This window comes from Triticum dicoccoides, chromosome 1A, assembly GCF_002162155.2.
Source record: "Triticum dicoccoides isolate Atlit2015 ecotype Zavitan chromosome 1A, WEW_v2.0, whole genome shotgun sequence".
NCBI classification, from domain to species: domain Eukaryota; kingdom Viridiplantae; phylum Streptophyta; class Magnoliopsida; order Poales; family Poaceae; genus Triticum; species Triticum dicoccoides.
Genome location: NC_041380.1, coordinates 394,944,257 through 394,962,035, shown reverse-complemented (window position 1 = coordinate 394,962,035; position 17,779 = coordinate 394,944,257). Strand labels below are relative to the sequence as shown.

The 17,779-nt window shown below is 45.6% G+C and overlaps 1 protein-coding gene across 1 annotated transcript; it reads right to left on the bottom strand.

Annotated features, from left to right (window-relative positions):
• Positions 1–879: 879 nt before the first annotated feature.
• Positions 880–4,353, bottom strand: LOC119353317. The gene is made up of 6 exons (XM_037619917.1): positions 3,863–4,353; positions 3,044–3,556; positions 2,743–2,968; positions 2,313–2,671; positions 1,768–1,962; positions 880–1,443 (listed from the first exon to the last, which is right to left on the bottom strand). Exons 2-6 carry the CDS (start codon positions 3,554–3,556, stop codon positions 880–882), a joined length of 1,857 nt encoding a protein of 618 aa, XP_037475814.1. The 5' UTR covers positions 3,863–4,353.
• Positions 4,354–17,779: the final 13,426 nt, after the last annotated feature.

Genomic DNA, 17,779 nt, shown 5'->3' with positions numbered 1-17,779 from the left:
TCAAACTATAAAAGTTTTCAAATAATTAAAACTAAAATGTTTTGGATGTGACAAATTACTGATAAGTAATAATAGTGAAGAAACCACATTTTTATAAAATAATTAAATGCACAAAACTAATTAAAATAGTGGCTATAATATTTAATTAAATGCCTTTTGTATCTTATAAAATATTAAAATATTTAATTTTGGAGTAAAACCTTTTGTGGCAGTGATTTAAATGATAATAATAATTTAGAAATCAAACCTATATTTTGTAAGGCTAAAATAAAGAAAAAAAATAAAAGAAACAGAAAAGAACAAAAAAGGAAGAAGAAGAAGAAAAGGCCCAACACCTACTGTGCCACACTGCCCCGCAGCCCCGCGCACACTGTAAGGGTGTGTTTGGTAGCTATTCCCACCCTAGCATAGTTGTTCCCCTTTGAGACATGCTTAGTCTAGACATGCTGAGTACATGCAACTGCAGCTGTTTGGTAGCAATGTATGTATTGATGCATGCTGAGCTGAGACTCTGTTTGGTAGCCTGCATCAGAGAAGACATGGTGTGCTGAGACGGTGTTTGGCAGACTGCATGAGGTAGGGTGCATGAACGGATATTTTGCCATATGATCGACGAGATAATTTAAACAATTCAAGCAATAAAACATTACCATGCCAACATAATCTGAATGATGATAATGTGAAGAAAAAAATTCAACAATTAACATAAGACATAATGACCATGAATTGTAGCAGTGCATGTTCATATTACATTAGACATAATAACCATAATTTCTAGTAATGCATCAGTAGATTCATAGTACATAACCTCATTCGACATAAACTTTATAATAGTCATTACAAAAGGGGTAGTCTCAACAAGCACCGACTAACACGAACTCAAAGAAGATCAGGATTGGCTTTCAAGATACGTTTGAACGATGCTTGACGGACTTCATCATTCATCTTCACAAAGTTGAGGCCTTTTGCCTTATGTTCTGTGAGATAATCTAGAACAGCCAAGCGATCATTTTGCTCAAACATAATAAGGTCCATGACAGCCTTGTACAAGTCAGGGTGTGTTTCAGCATGGCAAGTGTTGTTGATAGCACTTGCAATCTCACGCATAGCATCAGTCATGTTGCTGCACTGGATTGTGTCCTCCTCAGTCAAACCTGATGCCCTCTTTCTCTTCTTATTTGAAGTAGGTGAAGGGTCCTGAGTGGCACTAGCAGTTGGAAGTGCAGAGTTAGACCCAGGAAGGTGTTGCAATACCTCATCAGTTGTTCCATGCCCCTCCATAACATTGGGTTTATCTTTGTCTTCCACAACAATAGGCGTTCCCAATGGCACACCGGTGGCCATTGCATAATTCCCGGTGGCTTGCTTATTAGCAAAGCAATTTTCCATATAGTTGTAGTTCTCAAGTGGGGAATTAAGAAGTTTAGCATCTGTTGGATGATCCTACAACACCATTGTTTGAACATAAGTAATTAACAAAGACATCCTACAACATCATTTCAACTATAAAATCTATTCATTTTCGCAAAACTAACTCATTTCAACATCGTTTCAGCAATAAGACAACTCATTTCAGCAGGTAAACGGGGTTGATAGCATGCATACCTGAGTGTGGCCCAAATAGTGTTGTTCTTCTAGAAGTACCATCTTCTTGTCATCATCCCAAAGTGCCCCACTTAAACTCTTCAAATAAACAATCCTTGTCCACCTATTCCGCTACTTGCGGATATGATTGTGCACTTGAGTAATAGACACGTCATAACCAACCAAAGCAGATATAGACTTTGCAACTTTCAATTTTGCAGCCTCTTTGAATCCTTTATCAGTCTTGGCACCTCTTGCTGCCACCTCTGAAAGACCTTTCAACATCATTGCCGACATGGGCGGAGTCCAATTCATGACCTTGGGGGCCTTCTTGGGCAGAGCACCAACATGAGGAACCTCCAGCACCTCATCATCCATCTACAACATAAAAATTTCAGAAGTTAATAACACATCCCAGCACATAAAAATGATATTACAGCAGCTCAAAAACATATTTTAGCAGCTCAAAAATGTATTTCAGCACATAAAAAACAGATTCCAGCACCTAAAAATGACATTCCAACACCTATAAATGACGGTCTAGCACCTAAAAATGAATTCCAGCACATAAATAAAACAGTACATCATAAATACAACACCAAGTCACACATCAATTGTTTTACAACACCAAGACACACGATACATCAAATGTTTGCTGGCCCTCTATTCGCCCACATATGATTTGCAAATTCATCTCGCTTTTGAGCCCAAGAATTATTGTCATGGACAATATCATTGGGATCTTCATCATTGGGTTCCGGATCCCATGTTTCCTCGGGCGGGAAATATTCATCCTCACCATATTGAAGTACCCAATTGTGAAGAATTGCACAAGCTAGCACTACTTTTACTTGGGTCTTGTAACCATGGAATGGTTTATTGTAGACAAACTTCCAACGGTTTTTGTACGCGGCAAAAGCCCTCTCAACCGATGTCCTCAAAGAAGAGTGTCTTAAGTTGAACAACTCTTTGGCATTTTGAGGATGATTCCCTCGACCATACTCTTTCAAGTGGTACCTCGTGCCACGGTATGGTGGAAGAAAACCCGGCCTCACAGCATACCCCGCATCAACAAGGAAGAATTTTCCTATGAACAAGCAACTATTAGCTATGGGTAGAAATATTAATATACTTAGGTAGTAGGCTCTAATTTATTACCTGTAGGAACTTTCAACCCATCTTCCCTCTCCAGTGCATTTGCAAGTATAAGGGCATCATGAGCTGACCCGTCCCAACCCGCAAGTACATAGGTAAACTTTAGATCAAAGTCTACCGCGGCCATCACATTTTGGGTAGTCCCCTCCTTTCTACCCCTAAAGGCAGCTGAGATACTTTTTGGGACTCTAGCAAGCACATGAGTCCCATCTATTGCTCCAACACAATCCTAATTAATAAAGACAAATGGTTGTTATTCATAAGTCCCATCAATTGGTTGTCTTTGTTTGAATAAAACATTTACCTTAAAATATGGATTGAAGCGGGTGCTTTCTTGTATTTTACGATGGCAATGGTTGGAGGGAGGTCGAATCATCTCATCTCTCAACTCCCCAACAGCATAAAGCACTGCCTTGAAATACCTACTAATGACTTCGATAGATCTTCTGAAGATAGGTTGTAGTGTCCTATACCTTTGGTTATGGCCAACTACATAAAGAAACATGGCAACTTGTTCCTCGATAGAAGTATGGATGCTATCCAACAACAAATTTCTCTCTCTAAATATAGCACACAAACGGAAAAATGGAGCTTTTCTCATTCTGAGTTGATTTGAACAATTTATGTCACTAGAGTGATAAATGTATCTCAAATTTGACTCTCTAGATATGGCACGATCGGCCATGCTACCCACGGTTATCCTTGGTGTTTGTTGCCTAGATCTTCTAAATATGACCATCATGTAAGCATACAATCCAGCCACTAGACCGGCTCCTCTCACAATTAGTTGCATTCGTTTTCTTGCCAATTCATCCATCTATGACAATACAAATAACATGAAACTTAGCACACGTTAATTTTTTTCAGCATGACAAGCAATGAAGAGAAGATAAATAGTTCAATAAATTCCTTCATGCATAAATTTTTGTCTTAACCATAGTACAATCTCTCTACAGAATATAGACAGTAAATACAATCATACTAGGCTGTGTTTTCTCTGTACAGCAACAAGGGCTCGGGCTCTTCCCTGTTCGAAGTTGGGAGCCGAGGCAGGAAGGACAGGGATAGGGGAAGGAAGAGAGGAGGAAGGCGGGTGAAGGGAAGAAAGGGGCGGATCTGCTACCTCTCCCGTGTCAGGATGTACTCCGGCGGCGGCGGCGAGTTGAGGCCGGCCAGGAGCAGGGGCAGGCCGGCGACGGGTGGCGGAACGGCCAGGCGCAGGGGCGACGCGTAGACGAGGTAGCGTGAGATGGGACCGGCGGCGGGCGGGAGATGGGACTGGCGGCGGGGTAGCGCGAGGGGACCGGCGGCGAGCGGGCGCTGGCGGCTAGGTTTGGATGGGGTCGCGCGAGGGGAGGAGGGGGTCGCGGGAGGGGAGGGCCGGGTTGGTCGTTCGAGGAAAAGTGGGTCGGGGGGAGATTTTTCTCCTGTGCGGCCTCAGCCTCGCTCGACCCGGCAGGCCTGTGTGGGGTGCTTCGATCGAGCATAGCGGAGAGCGTTTTTTGCATGAGATCGACATAGCCCAACAGAGCCCACCCACCCTACCAAACAGCGAAAAGTGGGTCGAACAGGGAACTTTCAGCCTCGTGCACCCTCCGTGCAGGCTACCAAACACACCCTAAGGGTGTGTTTGGTAGCATGCATGGACCTAGCCTAGTTGTTCTCCTCTCATACATGCTAAGTGTAGACATGCTGAGTCCATGCAGTTGTTGTTGTTTGGCAGCGATGTATGCGCTGAGACATGCTGAGTTGAGACTTTGTTTGGCAGCCTGCATGTGTTTAGACATGATGAACAATTTCGAATTTCGAACAATTGTTTTTGAATGATGAACAAAACTAGAAAAATATGAACACAAATTTAAACATATTTTGATTTTTTTTAAAAATTCTAAACATTTTTTGGAAAATTATAATATATTTTGAAATTCTAAACTTTTTTGAAAATTTGAACATATTTGAAATTCCGAGCTATTTTGAAAATTTAAACAAATTTTAATATTTTATAAAAATAAATAAAATTTGAATTTCTAATATATTTTTTTCAAAATTCAAACAATTTTTGATTTTATTTTGAAATTCCGAACATTGTTGATTTTTTTTAAAAAAAATGAAATTCTGAACATTTATTGAAAATTCAAATAAATTTTGAAATTATGAACATTTTTTTGAAAATTTAAACAATTTTGAAATTCTAAACTTTTTCAAAAAATTAAAGAAATTTTGAAATTCTAAACTTTTTCAAAAATTTAAACAAAATTTTAAATTCTAAACATTTTTTGAAAATATAAACATATCTGGACTTGGTCTGGTGGGTGGGGACGAGTGTCAGGGCCAGCATGGCTGCCTCCATGCACCCTGTCTGGGGTGCATGAGATGAGCATAGCTGAGGGCCCTTTTATGCATTAGATGAGCATAGCCCATGTGAGCTCATGCACCCTACCAAACAAGCAAAAGTGGGTCGGATTGGGAACTTTTGCCCTCATGCACCCTTCATGCACCCTACCAAACACACCCTAAGAGGCCTAACCCACCTCCACCTCTCCTACTAGGTCTCCCTACAGTGGGAGCAGGAGATCGTGGCGACCATACACGCCTCAACGGCCGCCGTTGTCGCCGTGTCGGGCATCCAGTACATCCCCAAGGGGGATAAGTTCGTCCCCTACCCCGTCAAAAAACCCTAGCCCCTCACATCTCCCTCCTCGCACCGCCTCTTTCTTCCCCCCGCGACGACCCGAGCCGACGTCGTCGTAGCCTTCATCGCCCGCGCGCTCTCCGTCGTCCTCGCGCCCCGCCGAGGTATCCAGTCACTCCGCAGTGCTCGACTACGTCCTCCACGCCAACGAATGCGACCCGGGAGCCATAACCATGTCAGGATCGGGTTGTCTTCCTCCTCTGCATCGCCGTCATCATCGCTGGAAAACGTCGCTGTCGAGCCCTCCCCGAGCTCGTTGTGCACCTCTACAGACCCCTGTGAGCTACCCGTCGACCCCCCTCCACTTCTCCCTTGGTTACCCTCTGCTCCCGTCGCCGATTAATGCTGTACGCCGCCATGGCCGAGCTCACTGGAGCTCGCGCTCACCGCGACCGTACGCACTCATGGGCGCGCTCCTGCACGCTACGGCCGCCCTGCTCAGCCCTCCGCGCGCGACCCACCCTGCCCCCTGTCCACCGCGATCGGCGCATCCCCTCGCCGCGCGCCTCGCCCCACTTGTAGTCGCCGCAGCCGAGCGGCCCCGCGCCCGCAGCAGCTGCTGCTCCTGCGCCGCTACCACTGCTGCGCTACTGCTGTTACTAGTTGCCGCCGTCCGTTTCCCCTTATCCACTTGCTTGATTTGGCTGTCCCTCGCGCCGTCGCCGCAAGGCCGAGCTCCGGCCGCCGCCGGGCTCGTGCGTAGGCACCGCTCCAGCCATCCCCTGCCTCGGCCGCTTGCGCCATTAGATGCGCGGCTGCAAGCTGAACCCGTAGGCTCAAGCCACGCCTCAAATGGCCGCCGGAGGCTCCCGTTTGATCCAGTGGCGGAGGCAGGGGGGACCAGCAGGGGCCTTGACCCCCCCTAACATTCCTGACTTAAGGCTAATATCCATCTTAGTAGTGCTTAATTGATGTATAAAATGATGTATTTTGATAGGCCGGCCCTCCCAGGAAGACATTAAAACACTCGGCCACCCTCATATGATTTTCCTGGCTCCGCCACTGGTTTGATCGTTGTCGCCGCCGCTGTGCACGGCCGCCGGCCGTCGTTCGTACGACCAACTCCGGCCTCTCGCCCGCTCTACCTACTGTGCTGCTGCTGCGTGTTGCTCGAAACTGCTACTGCTTCTTGATGCTGTGCTGCCGTTGCTGCTAATTACTACTGCTGCTACCCATGCTACTTCTGGTCTACTACATCCATTAGTTGCTGCTGATGGTGCTTGGCCATGGCCACCAGCGCCGTTCGTGTGTGCTTGTGCGTGTGCTTCACGTACAACCACACAATGGCTAGCTAGTGCTACACCATATGGGGGCCTAATTAGATTAAAAGCTAATCGCTGTTAGTGCTATCCTACTACTAATAGTCACCGATGTTGGCCCTGCCGCCTAAATAAAACAACTAAAATCATCTAATTAAAGTACAAGACAATGACACATGGGACCCACTTAGACTAATCATATGTTGACTAGTCAACCTTTGACTAGGTCAACCCAAACCCACTGTTCCCACTGTCATACACACATGCTAGAGTAGTACTAAGTGACAAGATTATTTATTGTTTTTTAATTTGAATTAATATACTCTAGAAAATGAATAAAACTTTGAAAATTAATATAAAATAATCTGTAGCTCGGATGAAATTACTTTATACATGAAAGTTGCTCAGAACGACAAGACGGATCCGATTATGCAGCCTGTGAACACGCAACTTTCCGCCTCCGGTTCATCTATCCGAAAACACGAAACACCGGGGATACTTTTTCGAATGTTTTCCCCCTTCATCGGTAACACCAAGTACCGCGTTAGGTCACCCCTAGCACTACGTATTGCCATGTTATGCTTTGTGATGATTTGATTGCTCTGTTATTTATTGTGTTCCCCTCCGTTACTTCTTTCCGATAGACCCCGAGACCGCTGCCGGTACCCCTGTGATCGACTACATCGACGATGAACCCTTCTTGCCAGAGCAACCAGGCAAGCCCCCCCCCACCCTTTGATCACCAGATATCGCCTATTCTACTCTCTACTGCTTGCATTAGAGTAGTGTAGCATGTTACTGTTATCCGTTAATCCTATTCTGATGCATAGCCTATCCTTGCTACTACTGTTGTTACCTTTACCTGCAATCCTACATGCTTAGTATAGGATGCTAGTATTCCATCTGTGGCCCTACATTCTTGTCCGCCTGCCTTGTTATACCATCGGGCCGTGATCACTCGGTAGGTGATCACGGGTATATACTTATATACTTTACATGATACCTGTGGTGACTAAAGTCGGGTCGGCTCGTAGGAGTACCCGCGAGTGATTCACAGATTGGGTCCGAAAGGATGTTTCTCCCGACGGCCCTCTGAGTGGATCTTTATGGCGGAGCAACAGGGCAGGTTCAGACCACCTAGGATAAAGGTTGGCCTAGCCTTGGTCGGCTTCCGTGGTTATTTCAAAATAACACGCTTAATAAGATCTGGGTATTTGATCCGAGTCTGGCCACTGGCCTATATGCACTAACCAACTATGCGGGAACAGTTATGGGCACTCGATGTCGTGGTATCAGCCGAAGCCTTCTTGACGTCAGCGACTGAGCGGCGCGCGCCGGATTGGACTGGAACGTCTGCTCTTGTATTAGGGAGACTAGGTCTGCTTACCGGCCGAGTTCGCAACATGCAGGTGTGCAACGGGCGATGGGCCCAGATGCCTGCACCATAGGATTTAGACTGGCGTGCTGACCTCTCTATTGTGCCTAGGTAGGGCTGCGACGTGTGGATCTTCCTAGGCTGGGCATGACCCAGAAAAGTGTGTTCGGCTAAAGGGGATCGAGCGTGTTGGGAAATGTGGTGCACCCCTGCAGGGAAGTTAATCTATTCGAATAGCCATGATTTTCGGTAACAGGACGACTTGGAGTTGTACCTTGACCTTATGACAACTAGAACCAGATACTTAATAAAATTCACCCTTCCAAGTGCTAGATACAACCCGGTGATCGCTCTCTAACATGGCGATGAGGAGAGGATCGCCGGGTAGGATTATGCTATGCAATGCTACTTGGTGAACTTACCATCTACTCTCTTCTACGTGCTGCAAGATGGAGGTGGCCAGAAGCGTAGACTTCGATAGGACTAGCTATCACCCTCTTATTCCGGCATTCTGCCGTTCAGTCCACATATGCTACCCTTTTTCATTTGATACCAATGCATACATATGTAGTGTAGCTCCTTGCTTGTGAGTACTTTGGATGAGTACTCACGGTTGCTTTGCTCCCCCTTTCCCCCCTTTCTATACCCGATTGTTGCGACCAGACGATAGAGTCCAGGAGCCATACGCCACCGTCGACGACGACTCCTACTACACTGGAGGTGCCTACTACTACATGCAGGCCACTGACGACGACCAGGAGTAGTTTAGGAGGATCCCAGGTAGGAGGCCTGCGTCTCTTTCGATCTGTATCCCAGTTTGTGCTAGCCTTCTTAAGGAAAACTTGTTTAACTTATGTCTATACTCAGATATTGTTGCATCCCCTGACTCTTGTGCCTTCGAGCATCTGTATTCGAGCCTTCGAGGCCCCTGGCTTGTAATATAAAGCTTGTATTATTTTAAATTTGTGTGTAGAGCTGTGTTGTGATATCTTCCCGCAAGTCCTTGATCTTGATCGTACACATTTGCGTGTATGATTAGTGTACAGTCAAATCGGGGGCGTCACAAGTTGGTATCAGAGCCAACTGCCTGTAGGAATCCCCTTTCCAACTCCTTGTCCAAAGTTGAGTCTAGTAATTGCAAAAACGTTTACTAACATGGCTGTGTGGCTTACAGGCCCATGTCGCCATTGGGTGGTATTAGGATCTTTTACTCCTCGATCTTTACTCTGGGATTCTGATCTCTCTTTTATTTGGGTTAAATGATTTTTCTAAAAATCTAACTTTAGGTTCTCAAGAATACTTCTCCCGGAGAGCCCCTTCAGTCCAGATGATCGCCTGCTGCACCAGAAAATTTTGAAGATACTCTTTGATGTTTCCCCGAGACCGTTGTGCCCTTCGCCGTTGCAATTCCATACCACCGATAAATCCCTATGGAAAGCTACATACACTTGTCATCCATAACTTCATTTCCAATTTGATCTTGTTACAAGATACCCTGAATTGCTTCGGATATTCCGAGAATCCTTTGTGTCTGCTACTTTGAAGCCCCTTTTCCTCATGAATACATGTATTATGTATGAATAATTCCTCACACTTACCGAGGATTCGTTCATCCCCAGTTTTTCAGGTGTTTCACAAAATTCTTCGAAATGTCATGCACTCTTCCGAAATCCTCAGTAGCCTATTGCTCTTGATCTTCTTTACCTGCTTGCATAATGGTTACCTCCATATGTCCAGCAATATTCATTAAAATACTTTGTGATCGACATTCTGATCCTGTTGACTCAATATGTGTGTGAGTGCACACAATCATCAGTCATTCCCTGAAAATTATCCTTCAAGCTCAGACGTCATTTTAAACATTAGCTGGTTCTCAACCAATTAAATTGTCGTCGAATGTACCCCTAGGTCTATTCAACTTATCCATTCTTAATCAGAGCGTTTGCTTCTGATCCCTTGATTTGGAAATCATAATTCATTTGCACTTGAGCTTTGAATTAGTTAGTTGTTTTTATAATCTGATGTCTTTGCATTCTTTTTCCTTGTAATTGAGTACCGATACTCACATCATATTCCTTGTGGTCCGCGAGACCAATTGCTTGGTTTTTATCCGACAGTGTCTTTCATATCCAATAACCTTGAGAGTTTCTCCCCTGATACATAATGCCTGTGGTAAATTGTGTCTTCTGCCTTTGGCAAGTTATATCCTATGCATTTGTCAACCATGCTCTGCTTCAAGCATGTGTTAATTGATCCTAAAGTTCAAGGTATATGTTCTAAGATGCCCCGATGGGTTGAACCAACGCCTTCCTTAATGTGCGAACCCGAAAAGTTTCACGGGTCATACTCCTCTGGTAATTCACCAGGTAGGTTTTGACACTGAAATCATTTTTGTTTAGATCAGTGAATGAATGGTCATGCATTGGAGAAGTGGGAGTCGACCTTGAACTTGTGTTCATCCCCATGGAAACGATGTAGACCTTATCATTAAAGCTTCTCTTAAATTAATTATGCCATTGGTATATTCATATTATATCTAGGATCTGGTCTTTTGCAATCATGGTTCTGGCCATATTGATACTCCTTGATTCCTTTTCTCGGACAAGTTAAACCACTTGTCCACTTCAGATCAATGCACCCGTCCAACCTCTATTATGATCTACCTTCGAGTATTGCCTCGTGGTATCTCGATAATATCACAGAACCATATTACTTCTTATGAGTTCTTCAAGTATTATTTCTCACCGATTCCAATTTTCCCTAGGTTCTGAGTTGTTAGACACTCACGGACACCGATAGTGAATCAAGTCCGTAATCTGATTCATTAACTCTAAGTAATTTTTGTTGCTTATGAGTTTAATAATCCTTCAAGTCATTCCTAGCCTTCTCGGTTATATCATTCTCGTGCCGATTTTGACTATACTAACAGGTCCTTAATCCCGGAGCACAACTTTCGACGATGAGCTAAGCTTACATCGATCTTTCTCATCATATCATTTCGTCTTGAACAGGAAGCTTGATTTCAAGTTTGTGTCGTACCCATGTTTTCAATAGCCATTCGCTTCATCATTCCCTTGACTTGATGTCGTCGCCGATCTATTACATCTTCATGGAGCCTCTCAACAAAATTTGACATGATCATCATCAACATTTTGACTCCTTCCAGGATATCGATCGAATTCATGATGATAAGTACCATCCTCGTCCCTTGGTAATTTGAGTTACCATCGACAACATATTTAACTTCCTTTCATCACAAACTTGTTCATGTTATGAATGCAACTTGCTATCCAGTTTGTATTATGTTCTACCTTGAAGTATTACTATCCTTTCTGTCAAGGATGTTGCAATGATTGCTCCACCTCTTGAAAATTCTTGATGCAGTGATACTTCTCGCCATCACCATTCTTTCTTGCCCCCCCCCCGTGTTGAGTGAACTCTGTTGTGAGAATTTAATATCTCTAGCAACCCTATTGTTTTGACGTGAATGGCCGATAGTTTCGTTATCGAATCACCATTCTAACTTTGATCGTCCTACTTGGTCCATATTTCCAGGTGCATTTTTGGTCAATATTTAATCGTGGATGTTCTCATCAAACATACCTCATTATATACTTCGGTGTGTCCAATGCTATCACCTTGTTCACTTAATTGTGCGAATCCATCTTTTTGGAAATCTTGCTGAACTATCCCTGAGTCCCTCAGTCACCTCCTCGTCCTCTCCTTGGTTTGATGATGAACTCTTATTTCGGAACTCGCTTCCATAGATCAATTCCCGAGAATCTTACAATGTCATCTCGACAATTTGTGGTGTACCTTTATTCTCAGGCATCCTGAGTCTGAGTTATCCTGACACCAATCAGATCTGAATCTCGGTCAGATATGATGGTTGGAACATATTTTCAAGAGTTATATCATTGGTCCTCGTATGACCCGGTAAGGTGATGTCTTACCTAGCACACCTGGCCGGAGGACCTATTGTTACCGCTTCCCTTTTAGCAGGTTAACCATTCTTCCATGACAAAATTGTAAGACTTATTTTATAAGTTGTTCCTGATGGATCCTTTGTGTATGCAAAGTCCGACTTTTGCTTGAAGACCATGTCAATGCTATCTCGAAGCATGTCTGTGGTACTCCGAATTTCAATAAGAATATTTGAAGCACAATGCTAAATTTTCTTTATCAATTATCCAAACACCTTTGTATGGGTAATGTCATGAAATTTCTCTTCTCTTACCTAAAGGGTTTTCTATGTTATATACTATCATGGATATCATGCTCTGTTTGTCCTTGGGAAGGATATACCCCTGAAATTTGTGTTTAAACACATTTTCCTTTCCATTGTTCTATTTAATATGAAGATCACCTTTTCCTCTCCATTGTTTTGTTTAACATTTTTGGTGATCTATATGATCTAAGCAGTAATATTCTTCTGCTTATGTAAACACCTTGGTGTATGACAGTGTCAGTAAGACCCTGTTGCTTTTGTTGATAGCATTCGGGTAACCATCGATGGACGAGAACTTTGCCTATTGGTCCGCCTCGTTCAAAGAGCAGGAAAATTGTTCTCTTCGTCCCTCGCCCTTGGTACCAATGGTTGTTGCCGACATAATCGGTAGTCTATCCTCTGACATGCCTTTCTTACATGATCATGCAAGACGTCATCCCCCTTCCTACTTTTAACCCACATGGTGGGCCCATAACCCACAGTTCCATGGGATCGAAACCTGACTCTCCTGTACACCCTGTTGCCAAAGTTATTCCTCACGCCTAGCCTCATATGTAATTCACGAGTCACCTTCCGAGAGATCATCAATTCTGGTACCAGGCACAATACTTATTTTCATTGCTTTGAGCCCCTTTCTCGCCCTATTTCAGGCATCGAATGATTGCCTTCCCGCTTGAAACTTCTTATTGTACCTTCTTACTTTGCTCTCGATATTTTCTTAAGTTTCAACTTGAGAGTTACTTTCTACCACATTCCCTGAGTTATAAACCAGAAAGCCACCTTGTAGAGTTTCGTTCTTCCGAAGCTACCCCTTATCCTTTTCGTAAGTACGATGGAGTTCCCGAAGAAAGGATGTCGACTTCATCATGATGACCTCAGGATGAAGTATGAAGACATCAGCGTTATGGATCGACCACCTCGAGGAGAGCAACTAGGACCGAGAACACTCTAGAATTTCGTAACCAGAACCTCCCCACCTTACGCCTCTTAAATCTCGGGACGAGATTTCTTGTAGTGGAGGAGAATTGTAACGCCCGGATAATTAAGCTATAGTAACCCTCTAATAATGATGCCACATCACCACGATTACAAATGTTAGTTTCACGATGATTCAAATCTCGTTCATATTCAAAATCAAAATCAAATCAAACTAAAATGTTTTCAAATAATTAAAACTGAAATGTTCTAGATGTGACAAATTACTGATAAGTAATAATAGTGAAGAAATCACATTTTTATAAAATAATTAAATGCACAAAACTAATTAAAACAGTGGCTATAATATTTAATTAAATGTCTTTTGTATCTTATAAATATTAAAATATTTAATTTTGGGGTAAAACCTTTTGTGGCAGTGATTTAAATGATAATAATAATTTAGAAATCAAACCTATATTTTGTAAGACTAAAATAAAGAAAAAATAAAAGAAACAGAAAAGAACAGAAAAGGAAGAAGAAGAAAAGGACCAACACCTACTGTGCCACAGTGCCCCGCAGCCCCGCACGCACTGTAAGAGGCCCAGCCCACCTCCACCTCTCCTGCTAGCTCTTGCTATAGTGGGAGCAGGAGATCATGGCGACCATCCACGCCTCAACGGCCGCCGTTGTCGCCGTGTCGGGCATCCAGTGCATCCCCAAGGGGGATAAGTTCATCCCCTACCCCATCGACAAACCCTAGCCCCTCACATCTCCCTCCTCGCGTCGCCTCTTTCTTCCCCCGCGACGACCCGAGCCGCCGCCGTCGTAGCCTTCGTCGCCCGTGCGCTCTCCGTCGTCCTCGCGCCCCGCCGAGGTATCCAGCCGCTCCTCAGTGCTCAACTACGTCCTCCACGCCAACGAATGCGACCCGGGAGCCATCACCGTGTTAGGATCGGGTTGTCTTCCTCCTCTGCATCGCCGTCATCATCGCCGGAAAACGTCGCCGTCGAGCCCTCCCCGAGCTCGTGTGCACCTCTACAGACCCCTGTGAGCTCCCCGTCGACCCCCTCTGCTTCTCCCTTAGTTACCCTCTGCTCCCATCGCCGATTAATGCCGTACGCCGCCATGGCCGAGCTCACTGGAGCTCGCGCTCACCGCGACCGTACGCGCTCATGGGCGCGCTCCCGCACGCTACGGCCGCCCTGCTCAGCCCTCCGCGCGCGACCCACCCTGCCCCCTGTCCACCGCGATCGACGCATCCCCTCGCCGCGCGCCTCGCCCCACTTGTAGTCGCCGCAGCCAAGCGGCCTCGCGCCTGCAGCAGCTGCTGCTCCTGCGCCGCTACCACTGCTGCGCTCCTGCTGTTACTAGTTGCCGCCGTCCGTTTCCCCTTATCCACTTGCTTGATTTGGCTGTCCCTCGCACCGTCGCCGCAAGGCCGAGCTCCGGCCGCCGTCGGGCTCGTGCGTAGGCACCGCTCCAGCCATCCCCTGCCTCGGCCGCTTGCGCCATTAGATGCGCGGCTGCAAGCTGAACCCGTAGGCTCAAGCCACGCCTCAAATGGCCGCCGGAGGCTCCCGTTTGATCGTCGTCGCCGCCGCTGTGCACGGCCGCCGGCCGTCGTTCGTACGACCAACTCCGGCCTCTCGCCCGCTCTGCCTACTGTGCTGCTGCTGCGTGCTGCTCGAAACTGCTACTGCTTCTTGATGTTGTGCTGCCACTGCTGCTAATTACTACTGCTGCTACCCATGCTACTTCTGCTCTACTACAGCCGTTAGTTGCTGCTGATGGTGCTTGGCCATGGCCACCAGCGCCGTTCGTGTGTGCTTGTGCGTCAGCTTCGCGTACAGCCACCCAATGGATAGCTAGTGCTACGCCATATGGGGGCCTAATAATTAGATTAAAAGCTAATCGCTGTTAGTGCTATCCTACTACTAATAGTCAACGATGTTGGACCTGCTGCCTAAATAAAACAACTAAAATCATCTAATTGAAGAGACAATGACACATGGGACCCACTTAGACTAATCATATGTTGACTAGTCAACCTTTGACTAGGTCAACCCAAACCCACTGGCCCCACTGTCATACACACATGCTAGAGTAGTACTAAGTGACAAGATTATTTATTGTTTTTTAATTCAAATTAATATACTCCAGAAAATGAATAAAACTTTGAAAATTAATATAAAATAATCCGTAGCTCGAATGAAATTACTTTGTACATGAAAGTTGCTCAGAACGACAAGACGAATCCGATTACGCAGCCTGTTTGTCCGCCACACATCCCTAGCATAGCGAACACGTAACTTTCCCCCTCCGGTTCATCTGTCCGAAAACACAAAACATCGGGGATACTTTCCCGGATGTTTTCCCCCTTCATCGGTAACACCAAGTACCGTGTTAGGTCACCCCTAGCACCGCGTATTGCCATGTTATACTTTGTGATGATTTGATTGCTCTGTTATTTATTGTGTTCCCCTCCCTTACTTCTTTCCGGTAGACCCCGAGACCGCTGTCGGTACCCCTATGATCGACTACATCGACGATGAACCCTTCTTGCCAGAGCAACCAGGCAAGCCCCCCCACCCTTTGATCACCAGATATCGTCTATTCTACTCTCTACTGCTTGCATTAGAGTAGTGTAGCATGTTACTGTTATCCATTAATCCTATTCTGATGCATAGCCTGTCCTTGCTACTACTGTTGTTACCTTTACCTGCAATCCTACATGCTTAGTATAGGATGCTAGTATTCCATCTGTGGCCCCACATTCTTGTCCGTCTGCCTTGCTATACCATCGGGCCGTGATCACTCCGGAGGTGATCACAGGTATATACTTATATACTTTACATCATACCTGTGGTGACTAAAGTCGGGTCGGCTCGTAGGAGTACCCGCGAGTGATTCACAGATTGGGTCCGAAAGGATGTTTGTCCCGACGGCCCTCTGAGTGGATCTTTGTGGCAGAGAGACAAGGCAGGTTCAGACCACCTAGGAGAGAGGTGGGCCTAGCCTTGGTCGGCGTCCGTGGTTATTTCAAAATAACACGCTTAACGAGATCTGGGTATTTGATCTGAGTCTGGCCACTGGCCTATACGCACTAACCAACTACGCGGGAACAGTTATGGGCACTCAACGTCGTGGTATCAGCCGAAGCCTTCTTGACATCAGCGACTGAGCGGTGCGCGCCGGATTGGACTGGAACGTCTGCTCTTGTATTAGGGAGGCTAGGTCTACTTACCTGTCGTGTTCGCAACATGCAGGTGTGCAACGGGCGATGGGCCCAGACCCCTGTGCCATAGGATTTAGACCGGCGTGTTGACCTCTCTGTTGTGCCAAGGTAGGGCTGCAACGTGTGGATCTTCCTAGGTCGGGCATGACCCAGAAAAGTGTGTCCGACCAAAGGGGATCGAGCTTGTTGGAAAAAGTGGTGCACCCCTGTAGGGAAGTTAATCTATTCGAATAGTTGTGATCTTCGGTAACAGGACGACTTGGAGGTGTACCTTGACCTTATGACAACTAGAACTGGATACTTAATAAAATTCACCCTTCCAAGTGCCAGATACAACCCGGTGATCGCTCTCTAACAGGGCAACGAGGAGAGGATCGCCGGGTAGGATGATGCTATGCGATGCTACTTGGTGAACTTACCATCTACTCTCTTCTACATGCTGCAAGATGGAGGTGGCCAGAAGCGTAGACTTCGATAGGACTAGCTATCACCCTCTTATTCCGGCATTCTGCAGTTCAGTCCATATATGCTACCCTTTTTCATTTGATACCAATGCATACATATGTAGTGTAGCTCTTTGCTTGCGAGTACTTTGGATGAGTACTCACGGTTGCTTTGCTCCACCTTTTCCCCCCTTTCTATACCTGATTGTTGCGACCAGACGATAGAGTCCAGGAGCCAGACACCACCGTCGACGACGACTCCTACTACACTAGAGGTGCCTACTACTACGTGCAGGCCACTGACGACGACCAGGAGTAGTTTAGGAGGATCCCAGGAAGGAGGCATGCGTCTCTTTCGATCTGTATCCCAGTTTGTGCTAGCCTTCTTAAGGCAAACTTGTTTAACTTATGTCTATACTCAGATATTGTTGCATCCGCTAACTCTTGTGCCTTCGAGCATTTGTATTCGAGCCTTCGAGGCCCCTGACTTGTAATATAAAGCTTGTATTATTTTTTATTTGTGTTTAGAGTTGTGTTGTGATATCTTCCCGTGAGTCCTTGATCTTGATCGTACACATTTGCGTGTATGATTAGTGTATGGTCAAATCGGGGGCGTCACAGGAACCTTGCCTGCTTCTTGGCGTCAGTGGATACCTCTTGAGGAGCATAACGTGCCAGATTTCCAAACTCATGACTGTATGAATCCACGGTCAGTCTTCCTTGGGTGAAATTACAGAATTCTTCTCGCTTACGATCCATGAGACCCTCCGGAATGTGATGCTCACGGAAAGCCTCACTGAATTCAGCCCAAGTAGTGATTTAGCCAGCCGTGCGCATAGCCTCAAAGTTTTCCCACCAAAGGCTAGCAGGGCCTTCGAGGTGATAGGCAG

Excerpts from the sequence above, each read along its gene's own strand:
- LOC119353317 (XM_037619917.1), bottom strand. The coding sequence starts at position 3,556 with ATGGATGAATTGGCAAGAAAACGAATGCAACTAATTGTGAGAGGAGCC. Across the intron at positions 2,672-2,742 it reads TGGGTTGAAAGTTCCTACAG|GAAAATTCTTCCTTGTTGAT; the intron begins GTAATAAATTAG and ends GCTTGTTCATAG. Across the intron at positions 1,963-2,312 it reads ATGAAGATCCCAATGATATT|ATGGATGATGAGGTGCTGGA; the intron begins GTCCATGACAAT and ends TTTATGTTGTAG.